Genomic DNA, 20,367 nt, shown 5'->3' with positions numbered 1-20,367 from the left:
CAGGGGTACCATGCCCACTTGGGGCTTCCACTGGGAAGGTCTGGCCTGGGATTGCAGAACTGGACTGTGGTGCTACTAGTCCTCCCCTTCCAGCCCCGAGGCTGCTCTGAAGGACACTGTGTCCAGCACAAAGTCCCCCCAAGAAGTCTACAGCAAAGACGCTATGCTTTGGGTGGAAGCATGGCAAAGACCAGGCAGACATGGGCACATTCAGCAGCCAGGGAGGACAGCAGGCCTTTGGGCTGGTTACAAGTCCCCTGGGACCTTCCTTGGGCTCAGTGCAGCCAAAGGCAAGGCAGGCAGACTGCTATAATGCTGGGTTATTTTTTGCAGGGGCCAGCTCCAGGCCAGGGCAGAGATAGTCTTGGTGGGGGCACTGCAGCTGGGAGAGGGCACAGATACTAAGTGACTTTATTTATTAGCAACATGATGAAGGCAGGGATCACAGGCTGCCCTGTACGTCCAGTGGTGGAGTCCCAAGTAGGTGCCTTGTAGACCACAGAGGGCTGAGCATCCTGGTGCTCCAGGGCACCTGGAGAGTCTCCCGGCACTGCGGGGTCCCTCGCAGGGACAGAGAGTGGTCACCAAGGAATAGCTTTACCTTCCCAGTTGAGCAGGGTCCCGCTGTGTTTCTCAGAAAGGACCAGCAGTACAGACAGCAGCCCCCGCACGCTTGCATCCACTGTCAGGTCAGCCTGCAACAGGCACAAGTGAGGAGCAGGACTGAGACCCCATCATTTCCAACCATCCACCAGCACCCGCTCCACTCATGCACGTCAGCAGCAAGGCTCCTTCCACCCAGATGAGTAGAGAGCCACGGGAGATGGGATGGGTTCATTACACGGGAGGATGGTTGGGTATCTGCATGCTCACTAATAGCTTGGAGGGAGGTGGCTTAGGCTGGGAAGCCAGCTACAGGCTTATACCAACAGGACATGTAAGAGACCGCTGCTGCAAGTGGGATGCTATGTGCAGCCTTCTCAAAACTCCAGGGTTGGAGAGACCACCAGCACCCCAAAACAGGGATACTGCAGGATGAGTAGAGACCTCATGGACCTGCAGCTCTTCAAGGAAGGGGGCACAGGATGGGATGGTGCTGCTCCTCTCCTCCTTACTCTGTTGGATTAAGGTTCTCTGCACATCTCCAGCCTGCCCAAAGCCTTCTTGCCCCTGAACAGGCCTCCTGCTCACCATGGATATGTGCTGATGCTATTTCCCAGGCAGCACCCAGATGTTCTGCAGTGGCCCAGCACAGATGCAGGCAACTTGCAGCCCGAGAGGCAACTCATTCTCACACAGATCCCTTCTCATGAGAGCCATCCCGGCCACCTAAGGCACCTCCCATGCCACTGCAAGTTTGCAGGCTTGGGTCCCCACCCATGGGTCCCCCCCGACCTGCTCAGCCAAAACCAACCTCCTGGCTGCCCATGTCTGTTTTCACCCAGCCAGGGTGAAGTGCCACGCAGAGGATCCCGGCTTCCCCATAGGTCAGAGCCTGGCACTTGGTAAGCATGTTGAGGGCAGCCTGGGGGAGGAAGGAAGCATCAGCCATGGGCAGTAGAAAGCTCTACACACCAGACTCCCCTCCCATCACTGCCTCATGACAAGGGAGAAAAAGCAATGCAAGGTCTTCAAGAGATGGCACATGTGTCCCCTAGGTGGGCAGCAGCTGGGCATGGAGATGCCCAGGGAGCTCAGGCAGTGATCAGCATGGATAAGTTCCTACATTTCACAATCTCAGGTGCTGCCCTGAGATCAGGCCTGGCAAGGGGCAGCTCGAACTCCCACTGAGCTCACAAGAGTGGGCAGGTCCCCTGTCTCCATACCTTGCTGCAGCGGTAGGAGATGACAGGCTTGAAGAAGGACTCAGGAGTTTTCTCAATGGACCCCATGACGGTGGAGATGTTGATGATGGCTGCCTTGCTGCAACTCAGTCCCTTTTCTTTGCTCTCCTGGGCAGCCTTCTTCAACAGGGGCAGGAACGCCTGGGAAGAAGCAACCTTGTGGGATGCCTGTGCCTTGAACCAGCCTCACTTATGGCAAGTGCAACCCCACCTGCCTACAGCAGGGAGGATGAGGAGGAACAGCGGGAAGCCAAGAGGGCCTGGGTGTTTTGCTGCAGTGGCCCTGCCTGCTCCCAGTTAGCCAAGCACAATGAAGCAGGGCTACAGAGGGCTTGGGCTGGGAGCACAGCCCTAGCACTGCCCTCTCCCTCCCGCAGCCCCAGGAAACCTGGCAAAGCACTCCGAGATCTCCATTGTGACCACAGGTAGCCTGGGTTACCCTCAAGCTGGGCTAAATTTCCCCTCCATGGTGAGCTCCACCCATACCTGGGCCATAAGCATTGGCCCCACCGCATTGGTCTTGTATGTCCTTATCATGTCTTCAGCATCTACAATCTCCAGTGATGCTGCCGGGGTGTAGATGCCAGCGTTGTTTATTAGCAGGTTCAAGCCCGTTCCATTCAGCTTCCCCTCCACGACCTTCGCTGCATCAGTAATAGCTGAGGGATTTGCAACATCTGCAGTGGAAAACAACAGGGCTTGAGAGCCATGGGGTCCACCGGGGGGCCTGGGAGAAGAGGGAAGTTAAGATGCTGAGGAACAGCTATGCATCTCGACCTGTGTGACCTTCCACCTGTGGGCACCAGATGGTGCTGTGCAACCAGCTCAGAGCACTCTGGCACCCACAAGCCCCAACTCATCCCAAAACTGCCTCCTCCTGCGTGCACAGGGTGCCCCACTACCAGCAGCTGAAGGACCCTGCCCTGGGACAGCCCACCAGGCAAAGCCGCTCTGGGGACATCCCCATGGTGGCAAAGTGCTGCTGTGCCTCCCATGCTGTGTCAGGCACCAGTGGCCACAGCCTCCTGTCAGTGGACAAAATGCATGCCTGAGCAAGCTCTGGAGAACCCAGTCTTAGGGGGGACAGTCCTCACGGGGGCTGTGCTGAAACATGCTGCAGGATGGCTCTGCAAGGTCCTACAACTCCTGCCCAGGCTCTGGGCCGACTGTACAGCATTTCCACGGGAGCTGCCTTCCTCCTGGAGCCCTCCTGGTCTTGCCTGGGACTTGGGATCAAGGCAGCTCAGCTGGATGGCAGAGCAAGGACACGGCCTCTCAGCTCACAGAGCTGGAGGTCACCCAGGGTGGGTCTCCAGAACCTCCTGGTCCTGTGGCCACAGGGCAAGGAGGCTCCAAGGAACGGGATACTGGGGCTGAGACAGGTCTGGAGAAGCTGGGCTTTTGGCAGCAGGACTTGATGCAGCTCTGAAGAACTGGATCCTCATGTAGAGCCTGAAGGCAGGGAGGGAGGGAGGAAGAAATGGGGCAAGTATGGCCGGCAGCCACAAATTTACCAGCTCAGAGGCAGAGCGTACCTACCCAGCTTCACAAGGACCAGGTTTGGGTGTCTGGATGCCAGATCTCTCAGCTCCTACGAAGAGACATGGAAACAATCAGCATGAGGCAGAGGTGATGCCAAGCATCATCCTGGGACACCAGCAATGGTCCACCCTGAAGGAAACATCTTCCCGATGTTACTCAGCGCTTGTGAATGGCCGGACCGGGGACCTGCCTAGGTTCTCAGGCTTCTTCTAGGCTCCACAAAGCAATGGGCATGTGCTCAGAGCGTGACATAGCCACAACTGCAAGATACTACAGCCACTCTCCCACAGGGTCTACATGCACCACCCAGGCAGAGCCACAGCAAAGGATGAGAGTAAACTATTAAGAACCAACTCACCCAGGAGATGATGCAAACTGGCCAGGGATACGGCCAGAAGTGTCTCCCAGAGGCTGCTGGAAGTGAGATGGAGGAGGAATGGCTGTGAGTGCCAACATCAGACTTAACATTTGGGGAAGTCACATCTGGATCCAAACAGCCCAATCCCAGGATCCACTCTGCTCTGGACACTACGTCTCACCCACTCAAGTGAAATGAAGCACTTTGCACATTTTTATTGATTATTTTCACCAAACACAGTGGATTCAGAAGCCAAAAGGGATAAAAAGTAAAACTTTCAACTTTACGGTTCCTAGCAGCTCTTTGCTCTGAGCTTTCTTCAACTATAGCAGGTTTTAGATGACAGAAACCAGAACACCATATTCAATGTGTCCAAAACTATTACTTTTAGAACTAAAAACCTCTTAAAAACAAGCCCACAGAGAATGCTGCAGGGGAAACATGAATTGGTGGCTTCTTGTGAAGGAACACTTCCCCTGGGACTCATCCTACCAGTGTGGAGTGGAAGAGCTGCTGGCGCTGGCTGTGGTCCACCTTCAGTTACCTCTGGGTTTCCCCCCCAGGCCCCATGTTCCCACATTCCCCCTGGGCACAGGAACCGATGGAAAATCCATCTAAATGGTTTGTGATAGCCAACAGGAGATGTTTCTCCTCCCCTCTTTTGCCCAGCTGCTAGCCTCTACAGCCTCGCACCATCCCAGTGTAAGTCTAGCTTCACCTGCCCCAATACGTGATCCAAGCACAAAGGGGCAGGAGGAGCGATGTGGCTCCTGTGGTGGCACCAGTTTGACAGAGAGTCATTCCGTCCACAGTCTCCTGTGGTCACGGACTTGAGCAGCAACACCATCAAGACACTGCCCTCACCCTACCACAGCTGGACAAGGCTTAGAGAAGCATCCCATGGTTGAGAGCGATGCACATGGACCACCTGGGGGAAACTGGCTGCAGTCCAGCCCTGCAAAAAGTCCTCTGATCTCATCATTGCCTGAGCCCAGCAAGCTGTGGGGGGAAGAACGGGGCAAAAATAAGAGACCTGAGCTAGTTTCGTCTCAGCCAGCTTGGGCACCGGCAGCAGCAGGAGCTGGGCTCCCCTGGGCTGGCAGCGGGGTGGATTCTCACTGCACTGTGATTACTCCTGAGCCAGAATGTGTGCTGGCAGTAAGCACACAAAGAGCACCTCAAGGACTTCCTAAGGTGGGATCCCTGCACAAAGCCAAGCTGCGAGAAGATGCAGCAAACAAATCAGCTGGAGCCAGGATCTATGAGAGAACAAATGTCTCCCTGCTGGTATTTTCAGTGGGTCACAGGAAGCAGAAGAAAACCAAAGATAGGCCTAAAGAAATCTGGAAGCACAGTGATGCTTTGCTCCTGTGATTTCCTGCTGAAGCAACACGTGTGAGTCTCTCCCATTTTAGAGAAGTGAAAAGCAGGGGAAGGAGGATCCCACAGCAGCTTTCAGGCTCCACCAGTTAATGAACGCCCAGATTTTGTGGAGACCGGTAAGACGTCGCAGAACTGGCCCGAGCAGCATCGCTGCAATTCACACCAGCTCAGGAGCCACAGCCACCGAGTCCAACTTTGCTCAGACCCAACTCCGTGCGAGCCGGCGCCGTGCCTGCGGCGCGCAGCCAACGCAGCCTCAAATAGCCCAGCAGCGCAGTTTTAAGGTTGGCACGGCTGACTCTTCACCCACTGCACAGCACACCTTCAGAGCACCGAGCAGGGCACGGTGCAAACACGAGGCCCCCTGCGACCCCAATGCTTTTTTTCACGTCGGTGAAGCTAGCCGAGCGCGTAACTAAACGCATCTGCCTGCACCCAAGGGTGCTGCCGACACCCCCCCGCCCGCCCCGAGGCCCCCCGCCCCCCACTGACCTGGGCGCGCGGCCCCTCGGGGTCCCGGCAGGTCGCGAAGATCCAGGCGGGCGGTCGCGGTGCCCCCAGCAGCTGCTTCACCAGCTCCAGCCCGATGCCGCGGTTGGAGCCGGTCAGCAGCACCGTGCGCGCCCGCACCGCCGCCATCGCCGCCCTCCCCACCCCCGGCGGGGCGGGACCGGCCCGGCTCCGCCTCCCGGCCCCGGGCTGGCCGTGAGGGGGTTGCCCCAACCACGGGGAGGGGGGGAGGCGGGGGGTGGTGGTGGTGTATGTTTTTTCCTTCCCATCTAATATTCAGTACAAACACGCCGACCCCACCCCCGTCCCGGGGTCCCCGCCTGTCCCGGCGGAGAGGAGCGACGGCTCCCAGAGCGATGTTCTGGCGTGGCTAGAGGGGACCCCCATCTCTTCCCAAGGCTGGGGTGCAGGGGAGAAGGCTTACAGCATTTCTGGGGTGATGTCTTCAGCACCTTCGGCACAGCAATACGATTTTTCTCCTAGATGGGGGAGGGACGACCCTAAGTCCCCGTATTGACCCCATTTATCAGGGAGGTACCAAATCTTTCACAGATGGTCTTCATTGCCTGCCCAGAAATGCACCTGGTTTGGCTCTCCCCATGATGATCAGACACGATAAATTTGGTAAGTAGGCTGTAGCTTGGGGATGTAGGTGTCTGGGGGGATTTTTCTTCTTGTTTTTGTTAATGGGTGCCAGGTACCTGGTTCAGCAGCTGGACCAAAGGCATGGAAAGGAGTAAAGCAAGGAAAAGGTTTGGTGGTGGTGAGGGATGGGAAAACAGGGCGTGAGGCGAAAGGGAAAACAGAAAAGAGACCATTAGCGTCAGCTGGAGGGCTGTGTCTGGAGGGGACCTGCATGTACCAGCTCTGATGCCAGCCTGGAGGTGGGTGTTGATGTTTTATTTTAAATTATTACATGGAAAACCAGATGCACAAAGAATGTTAAAATCCCATTATGGTGAGTGCACAACCAGGAACTCAACAGTGAAGTAACAACTGAGCAGCTCTGATTTATATAAGCATCATTATTTCTGTTGCTTATTTTCATTCTTGTTTGACAAACACTAGACAAAACACCTGTGATACTGATAGGTAAATCAGAAAATAAATAAAGATATCGTATAAATCTGGTGATAGCATCAGGTGATTTGTGCTAACTTTATCCTGCTCTACCGCAGCTCAACTACACTGCTGTGCCTCTGATCCACAGTTTGCCTTGGGATATAAAAATGCTTTCAGAACCTTTTGGTTTTGAACAGCAATACAGAAATTGGAATTTACTAGGAATAAATCTTTGATTATGCTAATAAATGCTAAGAAGCAGAAACCCTCTTTATAGCATATATTTGAATTAAAGGTCCCATTCTCCTTTTCCTGCCTCATTCTGTGCTCAGGCCATCAATTAGGTGACTTGTCACCAGAGATGCTGCTCCATCTGTTGCAAAGATTGGCAGATATGTAGCAAATGAGGACAGAAGGGTACAAACAAACAGTCATGGTGAACCACACTGAGGAATGGAGTTTTGGCCACCTATTCCACACAGATCCTGCACACTACAGGCAAATTATGTTAACCAACTCTTCCTAGGTGCTTGCTTCAAAGAGTCCTGGAAATGGGGATCCCCTGCGATCTGCTGTGTAGAAACAGTTAATGTGCAGCCACAGCTGAAGTCAGTAGGAGCCCGTTCTGAATATAAATGTGAACTGTGAAAAAAGACAAGCTCTAAGCATCTGTTGATACTTCCTAATATGGACATTGCTTGACCCACTTTTACGCTTCAGTTCCCCATGTACCAAATAGGGGATTATCGATTTTTTTGAAAACCTTGTTAGTTAAATATTGTGAGGCTTCCAGAAGGTAATAAAGAGAAATGCAACCAAAAAAAAAAAAAAAGTTTACCCAAGTGCTTTAGTTTCTCTACAACAGGCCCTGGTAACTTCCTGCTGCCTGGTACAGCCTGATTCTGATATTACCGAATTTTGGAGCACTTGAGTGTATAAATACGAGCATGTTCCACCTGTTTGCTGCCACACTGCCCTCAGTCCCCACCTAACTTTGGTGGGCACTGGTGTCCTGCGGACACAGCTTCAGTGTCTCTAAAAACTCCTCACTCCCCACTGTGAGAGCCACCTCTCCAGGCAGCAACCTGACCCTCACAACTAATGTCCTGTCTTGCTGCATCCCTCAGAAACAGGACATGAAGCGGAGATGTTCCCTACAGAGGAACAAGTCCCTCTGCAGGCTTAAGAATTTTTCCTGTGTCTTATATTGGTGTGTTTCTTAGGGTGTCAGTCAAGTGTCCAGGTCCTACCAGTTGAGAGGCTGGGCTCTCATCGCGGAGCAGCTGGTGGGGTAATGCAGTTTTGGGAGGAAGGTTATATATTTTGGTTTTAGCAAAGAGGATGGGTTGGAAAGAAGTTGTTTTCCCAGCACTGTGTCCACCCATCAGGTGATAAAATGCTGGTTTTATCCCTGGCCCCTCCTCTCACTGCAACACATGGATATCAAACCAAGCCACTTGCAAGCTGGTCTTTTAGCCTGTGCCCTAGTGTTTCTGAGGTGGGGCATATCTCCGTGTCACGTATGAGAGCCCATTCTCAGACATCCCTGTTAGCACATATAATAGTGGGAAAGCAAATTTGTCCTGCTTGGTGGTTCTGAGGTCCCTCTTCAGGGCATTGTGCTGAAGAAGGAAGAATAACCCAGTCGACTGCCCCCAGAGGGTGGCAGAAAAGAGGCCAGTGGGGATCTGCAGTGTCTCTGTGGGCCCTGGCAATGTGGCTCTGTCCCTATGGTCAACTGTCAGTGCTGCCAGCACTGCTGCACCCAGGTAGCTGAGACCTCTTGACTGCTGTCATGAGAGGAATATCCCCAGAAAAGTGCTTCTGAACCCAGTTTGAGGCCCCTAGCTGACACTGGGTCCAAACACTGTGGCCCAAGTGAGGTTGCATGGAGAGCCTGGGCATTTTAAATCCTCTTCTGGGAAAGATTTACTTGGAAAAAAATCCCCTTTGCCGATGTGTCTGCAGGGGTTCAAGGCTCTGCAGTTGCAGTGGGCTCTCCTGTTAGCCTTGATACTGCTCAGCCCTGGGCATTAGACCAGATGGCAGTTGTGTCCGGGAGACTTCTGGGGCTGCGTGGGGGCAGTCCTACAGGGAACTTGGCTGTGTGGCCTCTGCAAGCCTAGGTCAGAATTGACAACACCCAAACCACCTCTGCTTTCGTTTCTTCTTCCTTGCAACAAGAAGTCAGTTCCTGTGAAACCAGTGTGCAGTGACCTAGCCAGAGCTTGTTGCACATCTCTTAGCATTAGAGAGATGCTAATAGACAGAGGCTTTGCAGGGAAGCATCTGTCTCCACGCTTTCTCCTGTACCTTTCCTGACGGTCCTAAAACAGCACCAGTACAGTCCAGTACCTTACAAGAATTCCATGGTCACTGAGCCAGTGGCTGTCTTTGGGCAACTGAATCAAGCTCACGGCTCTGAAACTCAGTCCAGTTAAGTTGTACTCTGTGTATGCTCAGACTATGAAAAGTACATTGGGCAACATTTTTTAAACTGTCAGGTTGGAAGGGGAAGCAAAAGGCTTGGTGGTTTGTCCTTCCCCTCTCATCCCACTGCCAGATCAGCAGTGCAGTGGGCCTTGAGCAGGCTTCCGCCACCAGCGCAGCTGTGATGGGGATGGCTGTTCTGGGCAGGAGGTGACTGTGCCCCTCCATCCTTCTAAAGTCCAGCAGCACTGAAGGAAAACTGGCTCCTCTGTGCTCTCTCTCACAAGTAGAGAGTCTCCTCACCCTGCTCTACCCACTTGTCCCTGGGCCTGGCACATGAATGCAGGGAGTGAAGGTGTTTTCTGCACTTTGTGCCTCTCTTGGCATTGTGTTTGATTCCCGTCAGCATTAATCATCCAGCCCAGCTTCCATCTAAGCCTCTGTGCCTGCTATTTCCAATGAGCTGGTCTGAGGTCTTCAGAAATGCTTTGCTTAGAAAAAAACCCTGGTTCAGGGGCTTTGGTGGGATTCTCTGTAGTCTGGACCACAGAACCCACCATAAGCTTGGAAAAGGAGGAATGTCTTTACTCCCTGCCTGAGGTATCCACAAGCGGCATATGGCTCCCCGCAGATTCATCTTGATCTTAAGAAACCCAGCAGTTCCTGTAGCTGTCCTCTGCACTGGGCAGAGCCTGCTTGGAAACCTGCATCAGCCTTGTTTTCTTCTCGTGTTAAGACACCATTTGCTATGCCAGGGTCCTGAGTGCTTTGCATCTGCATTCCCTGTTGCCAGTGGTTTGGGTTCCTGGGCTCAAGGCCAGCTCTGGTGTAATGCAGGTGTAACCTGGATCTGTCTGTTGGGAAAACAGCAAAGCTATTAAGAAGGGCCATGAGAAGCCTTACTTGGGACCTCTTCACTTTGACTGGGAGCTTCATTTAAGCTCAGGCTCTCACCCTTAGTCCCTGCACAATCCCTTCACAATGGGGTGTCCCTAGTCATCTTCAGCCAAAAAGAAAATGAGTCAGGGAGAGTGGACATGACCTGCCCAGCTTCAAACAGTTACAGGGCTGGGTAGGTCTCACCCCACCCCTTGATTAGCATTTCATTCATCACTATCTATTGATTCTTCAGCAAGTGACTAATATGTGATTACATGGCCGGAAACAGCCCTGAATACATCATGGAGCAAATAGGCTTGATAAATAGTAGCAAGTTTATTCTCACTTACATGGTAGATTAAATGTACGAAAGATAATTGTGCCATGCACCCATTCCCCTGGCTAGCAAAGAAAAGTGTGTTTCTCAGTAGTTCTGTAAGCAACACTGTCATTGCCCTTTGTGCAAACATCTCAGTGAGCATGAGGACACATGAGCTTTTAGCAACTGGTAGTGGAGGAGGTGTGACTGCGTCTTGGAAAACTGGCTCTGACTCTTCCTAGCTTGGTGAGATGGAAAGCATCCATATGTGAAATATGTCTGTCTGAGGTATAATGGGAGAGGGGTATACAGAAGGACCTTAATGCTCATCTTGAACTTTAGACAATGCAAAAAGGTTTCAGAGCAAATGAACCATCTGAATCCCTTCTTGGGAGCTGGTCCAAAGTCCCTTCCAGAGGCCTGGGGAGAGCAGTAGCACTTGTGAAGAGGCTGGGTGGTGAGCCAGGCAAAGCTGGTTGTTTACTCCTCTACCTCTTCGCACCAGGTTGGACTCTGACTCCTGGAGAAGCAGTGCTTGTTTAAACTCTAATGATCAACCATGCAGCATGGGGCCCCAGAGCAAAGTGAACATTATAAAGTTATGACTCCAAAACAGTGGAAGCCTATGAAAATGTGATGACACAGCAAAAATAGGAGATTTAAAAGGTTAATTTTTTGTTTCTGATACTGTCTGGTTTTGAGGCACCACAGAGGTTTCTAACAGACTGTGGGTGATGGCCTCATCCTCAACCTGGAAGAAGAAAACTGTGGAAGCCTGTTTGGAGGAGCAGAGCTCTCCAGCAAATGGCCTATATCAGCAAGTAGAGTTGTGGTCTGTGGTCATTAAAAAGTGAAAATATAGAAAAGGCCATTGAAATGACCTAACAGAGCCTGAAAGCCAGTCCTGTGATGTGGGAGGTGTGCTGAGGTGGGGAGAATTTTCAGGGTCCTCAATGAGAGATCAGTCTGAGACAGACAGCTGGAAGACCCAGAGATTTGTACTGTTGATAAGCAGCAAGAATTTGTTAGACTAAAGAAGTCTCTCAGCCCAATGCGTAGAATCAGAAAAGCAGAAGAAGGTCTGTGCCCTCAGGAAACAAAATGAGAAAAAGAATGAAACACATGGAGCTTAGGGAGAGACTGAGACTTGGCAGGGTTGAGGAAGGGGGAAGGGGGAAGATCTGTGATCAGTTCCCAAATACAAACTGCAGATGCACAAGAGGGCAGGAGCCAATCACTTCTGTCATGTTCCCACAGAGGAATATCTCACCTAGAAGCTGGACAGCACAGCACTAGATGGCCACTGAAGCAAGAACAGTTGATGGAATGCTGGTGCAGAAAGAACTGTGGAGCCACAAAAAGGGGCATTGCTATGAAAGAAAAGCTACAGGCAGTAGGAGTGAGGCGTAAAACTCCAGTCTTGATTGTCATGAGGTTGTCTTACTAAGTGAATGAAAGGTGTGAGTGCTTAACGTGCTGGTATTGTACGTGTATGCAAAATCTTATGAATAACAGCAGAGGAACTAAACAAATACATTAGCAAGGAACATTTTCCACAAGGTCCAGAAGGGGAAACATTGGCTATTGCCTGCCAACGAAGATTATTTTTCGTTTGCCATGCCAGAAAGCACAGTGTGTTTGTGTGCATTTCTGTCCTGTGCTCTGGGCTTTATCTCAGGATTTACACCAAGCAAACAAAATGGTAAATTTTACTCAGAGGATGTGAAAGCAAATTAACATCTGCTGACAAAGCTTGCTATGGGAGAAGAGGAAAGGCTGGGGCTGTCACCAACCTGCATGTTCTAGGGTACAGGGGGAATTACAAAGACCCTTAGAGCTGGTGAGAGACATGCATGCCAGGTCCAGCTGGCAGAGCAGGCATATCAAAGGGATTTAGTATCTCACACTGAGATGCTGTGGAGGGATGTGCAAAACTGGCAGTCATGAGGTTGCAGAGAGAAGTCCAAAAGTGATCAAAAGGGGCTTCAGGGCACTGGGGCAATTGGTTGAAGGATCAGGAGCACAGGCAGTGTTTTTCTGTATCCTGTCAGTGGCAGGGAAGAATGCTGAAAGCAACAGGAAAGCCCAGCTGATTAACAAGTGGCTCAGAGGCTGGTGCCATCGGTGGAATTTTGGTTTTTTTGATCATGGGGAGGTTTACATGGCACCGGGCCTGCTGGCAGCAGATGGAGTTCAGCTCTGTCCAAAGGGGAAAAGGATTCTTGCCCATGAGTTGGCGGGACTCATTGAGAGGGCTTTAAACTAGGTTCGAAGGGGGAAGGGGATATAACCAGGCTCACTAGAGAGGAGCCTGAGGGTGGCATGGCAATGTTGGGGGTGAAATTGATAGCCCAACTCAAGTGCATCTACACCAATGCACGCAGCATGGGCAACAAACAGGAGAAGCTGGAAGCCCTTGTGCAGCAGGATAGCTACAACTTAAGTCACCACCACAGAAACATGGTGGGATGACTCTCATGACTGGAGTGCTGCATTGGATGGCTATAAGCTCTTCAGAAGGGACAGGCAAGGAAGGAGAGGTGGAGGGGTGGCTCTGTATGTTAGGGAGTGTTTTGATTATATAGAGCTTAACAGTTTGTGTTGATAAGGTCAAGTGCTTATGGGTAAGGATGAGGGGGAAGGCCAACAAGGCAGGCGTCCTGCTGGGATCCTGTTATAGACCACCCAACCAGGATGAAGAGGTAGATGAGGCATTCTATAAGCAGCTGGCAGAAGTCTCACAATCGCTAGCCTTTGTTCTCATGGGGACTTCAACTTGCCAGACATCTGCTGAAAACACAACACAGCAGAGAGGAAACAGTCTTGGAGGTTCCTGGAGTGTGTGGAGGATAACTTCCTGACGCAGCTGGTAAGTGAGCCTACCAGGGGAGGTGCCTTGCTTGACTTGCTGTTTACAAACAGAGAAGGACTTGTGGGAGATGTTGTGGTTGGAGGCCATCTTGGGCTTAGCAACCATGATATGATAGAGTTTTCAATTCTAGGGAAAGTAAGGAGGAGGGCCATCAAAACCACTACCATGGACTTCTGGAGGGCAGACTTTGGCCTGTTCAGGACACTGGCTGGGAAAGTCCTATGGGAGACAGTCCTGAAGGGCAAAGGGCTCCAGGAAAGCTGGGTGTTCTTCAAGAAGGAAGTCTTAAAGGCTCAGGAGTGGGCTGTCCCCATGTGCTGTAAGACAAACTGGTGGGGAAGATGACCAGCCTGGCTGAACAGGAAGCTTTTGCTGGGACTCAGGGAAAAAAGGAGGGTTTACCACCTTTGGAAGAAGGGGTGGGCAACTCAAGAAGAGTACAAGGATCTCATTAGGTCATGCAGAGAGGAAATTAGAAAAGCAAAAGCCCAGCTAGAACTCGATCTGGCCACTGTTGTAAGACATAATAAAAAATGTTTCTACAAATATATTAACAACAAAAAGACAGCCAAGGAAAATCTCCATCCTTTGTTGGATGCGGGGGGGGGGGGGAACATTGTCATCAAGGATGAGGAAAAGGCTGAGGTACTTAATGACACTTTTGCCTCTGTCTTTAATAGCCAGACCAGTTATCCCCAGGGTATTCAGCCCCCTGAGGGACGGAGAGCAGAATGAAGCCCCCATAATCCAGGAGGAAGCAGTTAATGACCTGCTATGCCACCTGGATGTTCACAAGTCTATGGGGCCGGATGGGATCCACCCGAGAGTACTGAGGGAGCTGGCAGAGGAGCTTGCCAAGCCACTCCCCATTATCTATCAGCAGTCCTGGTTAACAGGGGGAGGTTTCTGATGATGGGAGGCTTGCCAATGTGATGCCTATCTACAAGAAGGGCCAGAAAGAGGATCCGGGGAACTACAGGCCTGTCAGCCTGACCTCAGTGCCGGGGAAGATTATGGAGCGGTTCATATTGAGTGCGCTCAACAGGCATATGCAGGTCAACCAGGGGATCAGGCCCAGCCAGCATAGGTTCATGGAAGGCAGGTCCTGCTTGACCAACCTGATCTCCTTCTATGACCTGGTGACCTGCCTGATGGATGAAGGAAAGGCTGTGGATGTCATCTACCTGGACTTCAGCAAAGCCTTTGACACCGTCTCCCACAGCATTCTCCTTGGGAAGCTGGCGGCTCCTGGCTTGGACGAGCATACTCTTTGCTGGGTAAAAAACTGGCTGGGTGGCCGAGCCCAGAGAGTTGTGGTGAATGGAGTTACGTCCAGTTGGCAGTCGGTCACAAGCAGTGTTCCCCAGGGCCCTGTTTTGGGGCCAGTCTTGTTTAACATCTTTATCAACGATCTGGATGAGGGGATTGAGTGCGCCCTCAGTAAGTTTGCAGATGACACCATGTTGGGTGGGAGTGTCGATCTGCTGGAGGGTAGGATGGCCCTGCAGAGGGACCTGGACAGGCTGGACCGATGGGCCGAGGCCAGCTGTATGAGGTTCAACAAGGCCAAGTGCTGGGTCCTGCACTTGGGTCACAACAACCCCATGCAACGCTACAGGCTTGGGGAAGAGTGGCTGGAAAGCTGCCTGGCCGAAAAGGACCTGGGGATGTTGGTCAACAGCCGGCTGAACATGAGCCAGCAGTGTGCCCAGGTGGCCAAGGCGGCCAACAGCATCCTGGCTTGTATCAGGAATAGCATGGCCAGCAGGAGCAGGGACGTGATTGTCCCCCTGTACTTGGCACTGGTGAGGCTGCACCTGGAATACTGTGTCCAGTTTTGGGCCCCTCAATACAAGAAAGACATTGAGGTGCTGGAGCATGTCCAGAGAAGGGCAACAAAGCTGGTGAAGGGTCTAGAGAGCAAGTCTTACGAGGAACGGCTGAGGGAACTGGGGTTGTTTAGCCTAGAGGAGAGGAGGCTGAGGGGAGACCTTATCACTCTCTACAACTACCTGAAAGGAGGTTGTAGTGAGGTGGGTGTTGGTCTCTTCTCCCAAGTAGTTAGTGATAGGACGAGAGGAAATGGGCTCAAGCTGCACCAGGGGAGGTTTAGGTTGGATATTAGGAAACATTTCTTCACATAATGTCAAGCATTGGAACAGGCTGCCCAGAGAGGCGGTGGAGTCACCATCCCTGCAAGTGTTCAAAAAAACAGGTAGATGTGGCACTTTAGGACATGGTTTAGTGGACATGGTGGTGTTGGGTTGATGGTTGGACTGATGATCTTAGAGATCCTTTCCAACCTTAATGATGATTCTATGATTCCTAGTTTTTACTTTCATTAAAAAATAATCCAGCCACCAAGCCAGGAAACATGAAATTATTACTCTACCCTTAACTGGTTTAGTGGTGGACTTGGTAAAGTTAGGTTAATGTTTGGACTGGATGATCTTAAAGGTCTTTTCCAACCTAACCGATTCTATGATTCTATGATTCCATGAAATTCAGTTCCCTTTCAAACAGGTGTATGGTGATGATACTTCAACACTAGGAGCCTAGCAAAAACAAATCGGAGAAGTTTTCCCCTGTGATTTGTGGCATGCCTCTACTTGCAAAAACAGTCTTTAAAACACTGCTATTTGCTAAATTTGCCTTTTGGAAAAGGAACATGCCTTATATACATTCAATTAATTTTTAACATCTCTGGGAAAGAACTGATTGCTATCAATGAGAGTATGTCTCAAAGGCGTGATGTCTAGATCTAGATGTGGTCTGTGCTGTTTTGACAAAAAACCACTCACCTGTCCTGTGCTGGATTAATGTGTACTGTGACTGCCCGAGCCATCACCTAGGGGGAGCCTGGTGAAGGCAGGCTAGGGATGGAAGACTCAATCCCTCATGTATATGGACCATGCCACCTCAGACACAGGAGAGGCGCAGTGGATGCTGCCACAGTAATGGGGCTTTGTTCCTACTTTGGGTGGGGCTGGTGGCAGCATCCTCCCCTGCCTGTTGCACCTAGAGGCAGCCAGAGCATGGGTTGGTCCCTGATCAAGCCCTCGAGTCAGCTGCCCAAATACGAGACGGGGAGGTGAGTGAGGCAGGGCAGGACTGCCTGTTTTGGTGGCACCATGGTGATCATGCAACTGGTCTGAGGTGCAGAGGGCTCCCTGAGACCAAACTTTGGCACATCCATACTTTAAGGTAGTTTTGTTTGGGGGGAAGGTGCATGCAGCAGCAATATGAGGGTGAGGATGCTGCAGACTCAGAGCAGAACCGAGTCAGAAGCAAGCATAGGACTGAGGATGGCAGAGCTAGACCACCAAATGGGCATCCTTATCCCAAGCTGCATGCCCCCTGACTGGGTTTGGGGAGGGTACCCTGGGCAGGATTGTCCCAGGGCTGCAGGGAGGACCTGCCTGCCCCACAGCATCTGCCAGCCAAGCCCCAGAAAGCAGACAGCAGTGGGGAGGAGGAAAGCAGCTGTTGCTGGAGCACAAGGGCTCACTTGGTACTGCAGCTGGGAGGAAGTGGCTCTGGTTAATGCTACTGCCAAGACATCCCCGGGGAGAAAGTGACACATCAGCCGTGTCACTGTCTCCATTGCTGCCCAGCAGCGTATGCAATGGCTCTGGGACTCAGCACTTGAAAGCAAGGGGTTGCCAAGAGGTTTCTGGGGATATGTCTTCACTTGCAGTAGAGCAGGAACACACGATGTGCACACGCACCAGTCCCAGCCCTGCAAATCTGTAATGTCTCAACTGAGGCACTGGGCAGCATCATGCTTCACTGGTGCTAGTGCAGAACTGTCCGTGTCCCACACCTGTGGGTGATGTGGACAATGGGGCTTCGACCAAGGCATTTTTCTTTGCAGGAGACTGACCCAGGCACCTGAGTCATCCGTGTCTTCAGGGCAGAGGGACCGCTCAACTTAGGACTGCACCCAAAGGGATGGAGTGCATGAACAGCAGTGTGGTGATGTGCAGGCCATGCAGGTCCACTTCCTTCTGCCAGTAGGCCACACCGGGTTTGTTCCACTCCACGGGTCTTTCATGGGACAATTGGTGAATGGGCATTGTCTTGGAAGAGGCAAGAGCAAGGCAGAGAACATCTGCTCATGGCCATCTGAGGCATGACCTGGTATGATGTGGGAAGCCCATCTAGCCCACAGGATGCGTGTGAAGCTTGTAAAGCCCACCCAAGCCATGGGGCATCCCGCATCCCTCCCACATGCTGCTCCCTCCCTCCTCACCCATGACAGCTTCTCCTGGCCAGGCTGGCCCATAGTGCCTGGATTATGGGGCCAGGTTTCCCAAGGTCAGCTAAGTTTGCCTGAAAAAGCCAAGCAATTTTTGCCCATTGGTAACAAGGGCTGGCTCCCAGCCAGGAACTGTGTCCCAGAGAGTTTGAAGAGCTGGAGAGGTTGTACCTGGAGCCAAGGGTTTTGTGCAAGCCCTGAGTGGGTGGGGTGGCCGTGGAGCATGCTATAAAGAAGCATTAGGGAGCTGAGCAAACAATGCAAGCTGGAGCAGGGAGAGGAGAAGCACTATGGGAGAGCTTCACATCTGCTCCTTTCTGGTGACTGTGGCCAACCAGGGAATCAGCCTGGGACTTGTCCAGCAGTTCCTGGGGATGCCAAACCCACCCAAGTGGGTCTTTGCAGCTTGTCGGGACCCCAAGGGACAGCGAGCGCAGGTGAGGCTGGGCTGGGACACAGTGGGTTGTGCTGGGGGACAGGAGCACTCGCTGCCAGTGCAGCAGGTTGGAGCAGGCAGCGGGTTTGCAAAGGGCTCGAGCTGCAGATGGGCACCCATGGCACAGGGCAGCGGGGTTGTGACAGCTGTGGGACCAGCTGTGCATGGGATGTGTGGAGGGGACAGTGGCACGTGGTGTGTGTGGGAGGTACAGAGCCCCATCTGAGGGGAGCAGGGAAGCCAGAGCAGGGTGCTGGGCATGAGGTTGTGCAGGGATGGAGCCGGAGTGACTTTGCCTGGGAAAAGCTGAGTCTCTGCATGGCCCCTCCTGCCTCTCTGTGCCCATGTGGTCCCCTCTCTTGCAGGAGTTAACAGAATTTGGCCTTCAGCCACTCCAACCTGGTCATCATTTCACTCGGTAGGTGCCTCAAGGTGGGGGTCCCTATCCCCAGTTCCCCTCTCTGCCCAGCACCACAACCCCCGCAGCCCTAGCATGTGCCCGGGTGCTGCGCACGCTCTGGGAGGCCAGTGCCTGGAGGCAGCCGTGCCAGTGACACCAGCTGCTGCCATCCCTGGGGGTAACACAGGGGCTCCAAGCCACCACGGGGATGTGGGCACTGATGTCCCCTGCACCGGCTCTGCAGAAGTCAGCAACCCTGCCACCATCAAGGTGGCTGCAGCCAGAATTGAGGATCACCTGGGGGTGCTCGGGGCTGAACGTCCTCATCAACAATGTTGGAATTGCAAAGCCAAACTCACTTGATAATGAGATGCTGGAGAACATGACCCAGATTTACACCACCAACATGGTTGGGCCCCTGCTGCTGAGGCAGGTGAGACCCTCACCTCCAGCACTGCAGGCAGCTCTGGGGAGCATCCCGTCCTGTGGCCCTGGCTCCCTGATCTGAGCCATCCCGGTGGGCATGAAGGGCCAGTGGGAGAGGGTCCTGCCTCCACTCTGGTGCCCCATGGACTCTCACTCAACAAGAAGCTCATGGAGCTGCGGGCTGGAGCTCAGGAGCTAGAACCTGGCGGGCTCAGGCAGTGGGAAGACAAGGGAGGATGCTCCAGCACTAGTGCTAATGTTGCCCGCTGTGGAAGGAGCTGGTCCTCTCCTCTCCCTGTGCCACCTCCATACATGCCCCTATCTCCTCTCCTCTCTTGTCTTCTCCTCACAGGCGTTCCTGCCCTTGCTGAAGAAGGCTGCCCAGGGGAGCCCAGGCTCAGTGCTGAGCTGCAGCAAGGCAGCCATCATTAACATGTCCAGCTCTGCAGGCTTCACTGAGGAAGTCTATTTATGGGATTATGGACAAGTTTTCTCTTCCCGCTGCAGCAAGGTACTGCCACACTGTGCTGGACATGAGCCTGGACATTTTTCTCTCCGAATGATCTCACATGCCTTCCAACCTCCCCCTCCAACCCTGCACTTCTCTGCACTGTGATGGAGCTCCTGTCAGTCACTGGGTCCCTCTGATGGCATATTCCCATGCCTGGCCTCAGAGGTGTTCCACCTCAGAGGGATGTGCCAGGACAGGCCCTTGCCTGGGCTGGGCATCTGCATGGGGATAGTGCAGCAGCACTGTGTGCCCCAGGGAGCTGGCTCCACCTGCCCTCCCCTGTCCCTGCTGTGGGGTCTGCACATGTCCCCTTGCAGCCACCCTTCATCTCCCACTGCCATCCCTGCCCTGTCTCCCCATAGGCTGCTCTGAACATGCTGACCAAGTGCCAGTCCCTGGGATACCAGGAACACAGTGTCCTCTGCGTTGCTCTCCACCCTGGCTGGGTGCAAACGGACATGGGGGCTCAGGATCACAAGAGGTAGGAAGCTTTTGGCTGAGGTCTGGAAGAACCTCTTTATTTGGGAATGCAGAGCTTCCTGTGGATTGAACAGTCTCAAACATGCTGGGGTCTGGGAGAGCTCTTTGACAGATGCTCTGAGATAGAGGCACATGAGGGAAGGAGATGAAAGATGGGGAACTCTTCTTGCCCTGTGCTGTCCTCCTCACTTATGCCAGAGAGCCCCAAGCCCTAGGCAATGATCTGCTCCAGGACAGACCTTAGCCAGGCTTTGGGCACATGACTGTGCCTCCCCCTCTGCCCTGTGGCCCCTGGTGACAGTGGACACCAGCATGAGAGGGATGCTGAAGGTGCTCTCCTCCCTCTCTGAGAAGGAGACCAGGACCTTCCTGGACTGAGAAGGGAAGGTTGTGCCCTGGTGAGACACCAGCCCAGGATCCTGGCAGCAGGTGCCTTTGCTGCTGCACTGAATTGTGCCTGTGTCTTAACAAATTTGTGTCTGTAAACAATAAGTAGCACTATTTAGGCCTTCCTCTTGGTGTCCTTTTAACTATCATTGTGAGAGTCTTCACTAATGCTGTGATAGAACTTCTCAGTTATTTCTGTGTATAATTGAGCTAGGTTGGTCAGAATGTCTGATCTCCTCTGACTGGGGTCCTGGTCGGCATCCTGGTAGC

At 52.6% G+C, this 20,367-nt stretch overlaps 2 protein-coding genes across 2 annotated transcripts; one reads left to right on the top strand and one right to left on the bottom strand.

Annotated features, from left to right (window-relative positions):
- Window positions 1-581: 581 nt before the first annotated feature.
- LOC104032196 (C-signal) lies at window positions 582-5,766 on the bottom strand. The gene is made up of 6 exons (XM_075715073.1): window positions 5,620-5,766; window positions 3,384-3,435; window positions 2,331-2,521; window positions 1,827-1,985; window positions 1,415-1,525; window positions 582-695 (listed from the first exon to the last, which is right to left on the bottom strand). Exons 1-6 carry the CDS (start codon window positions 5,764-5,766, stop codon window positions 582-584), a joined length of 774 nt encoding a protein of 257 aa, XP_075571188.1.
- Window positions 5,767-17,747: 11,981 nt separating this feature from the next.
- Window positions 17,748-20,088, top strand: LOC104036010 (C-signal-like). The gene is given in 7 exon segments (XM_075715075.1): window positions 17,748-17,894; window positions 18,269-18,311; window positions 18,538-18,593; window positions 18,595-18,726; window positions 19,072-19,230; window positions 19,593-19,700; window positions 19,987-20,088. Coding segments are annotated over 7 exon segments (747 nt in total).
- The last annotated feature ends 279 nt before the right edge of the window (window positions 20,089-20,367 follow it).

Source organism: Pelecanus crispus, chromosome 8 (genome assembly GCF_030463565.1).
Source record: "Pelecanus crispus isolate bPelCri1 chromosome 8, bPelCri1.pri, whole genome shotgun sequence".
NCBI classification, from domain to species: domain Eukaryota; kingdom Metazoa; phylum Chordata; class Aves; order Pelecaniformes; family Pelecanidae; genus Pelecanus; species Pelecanus crispus.
The sequence above is the reverse complement of the archived record's forward strand: the minus strand, read 5'-3'. Positions and strand labels throughout refer to the sequence as shown.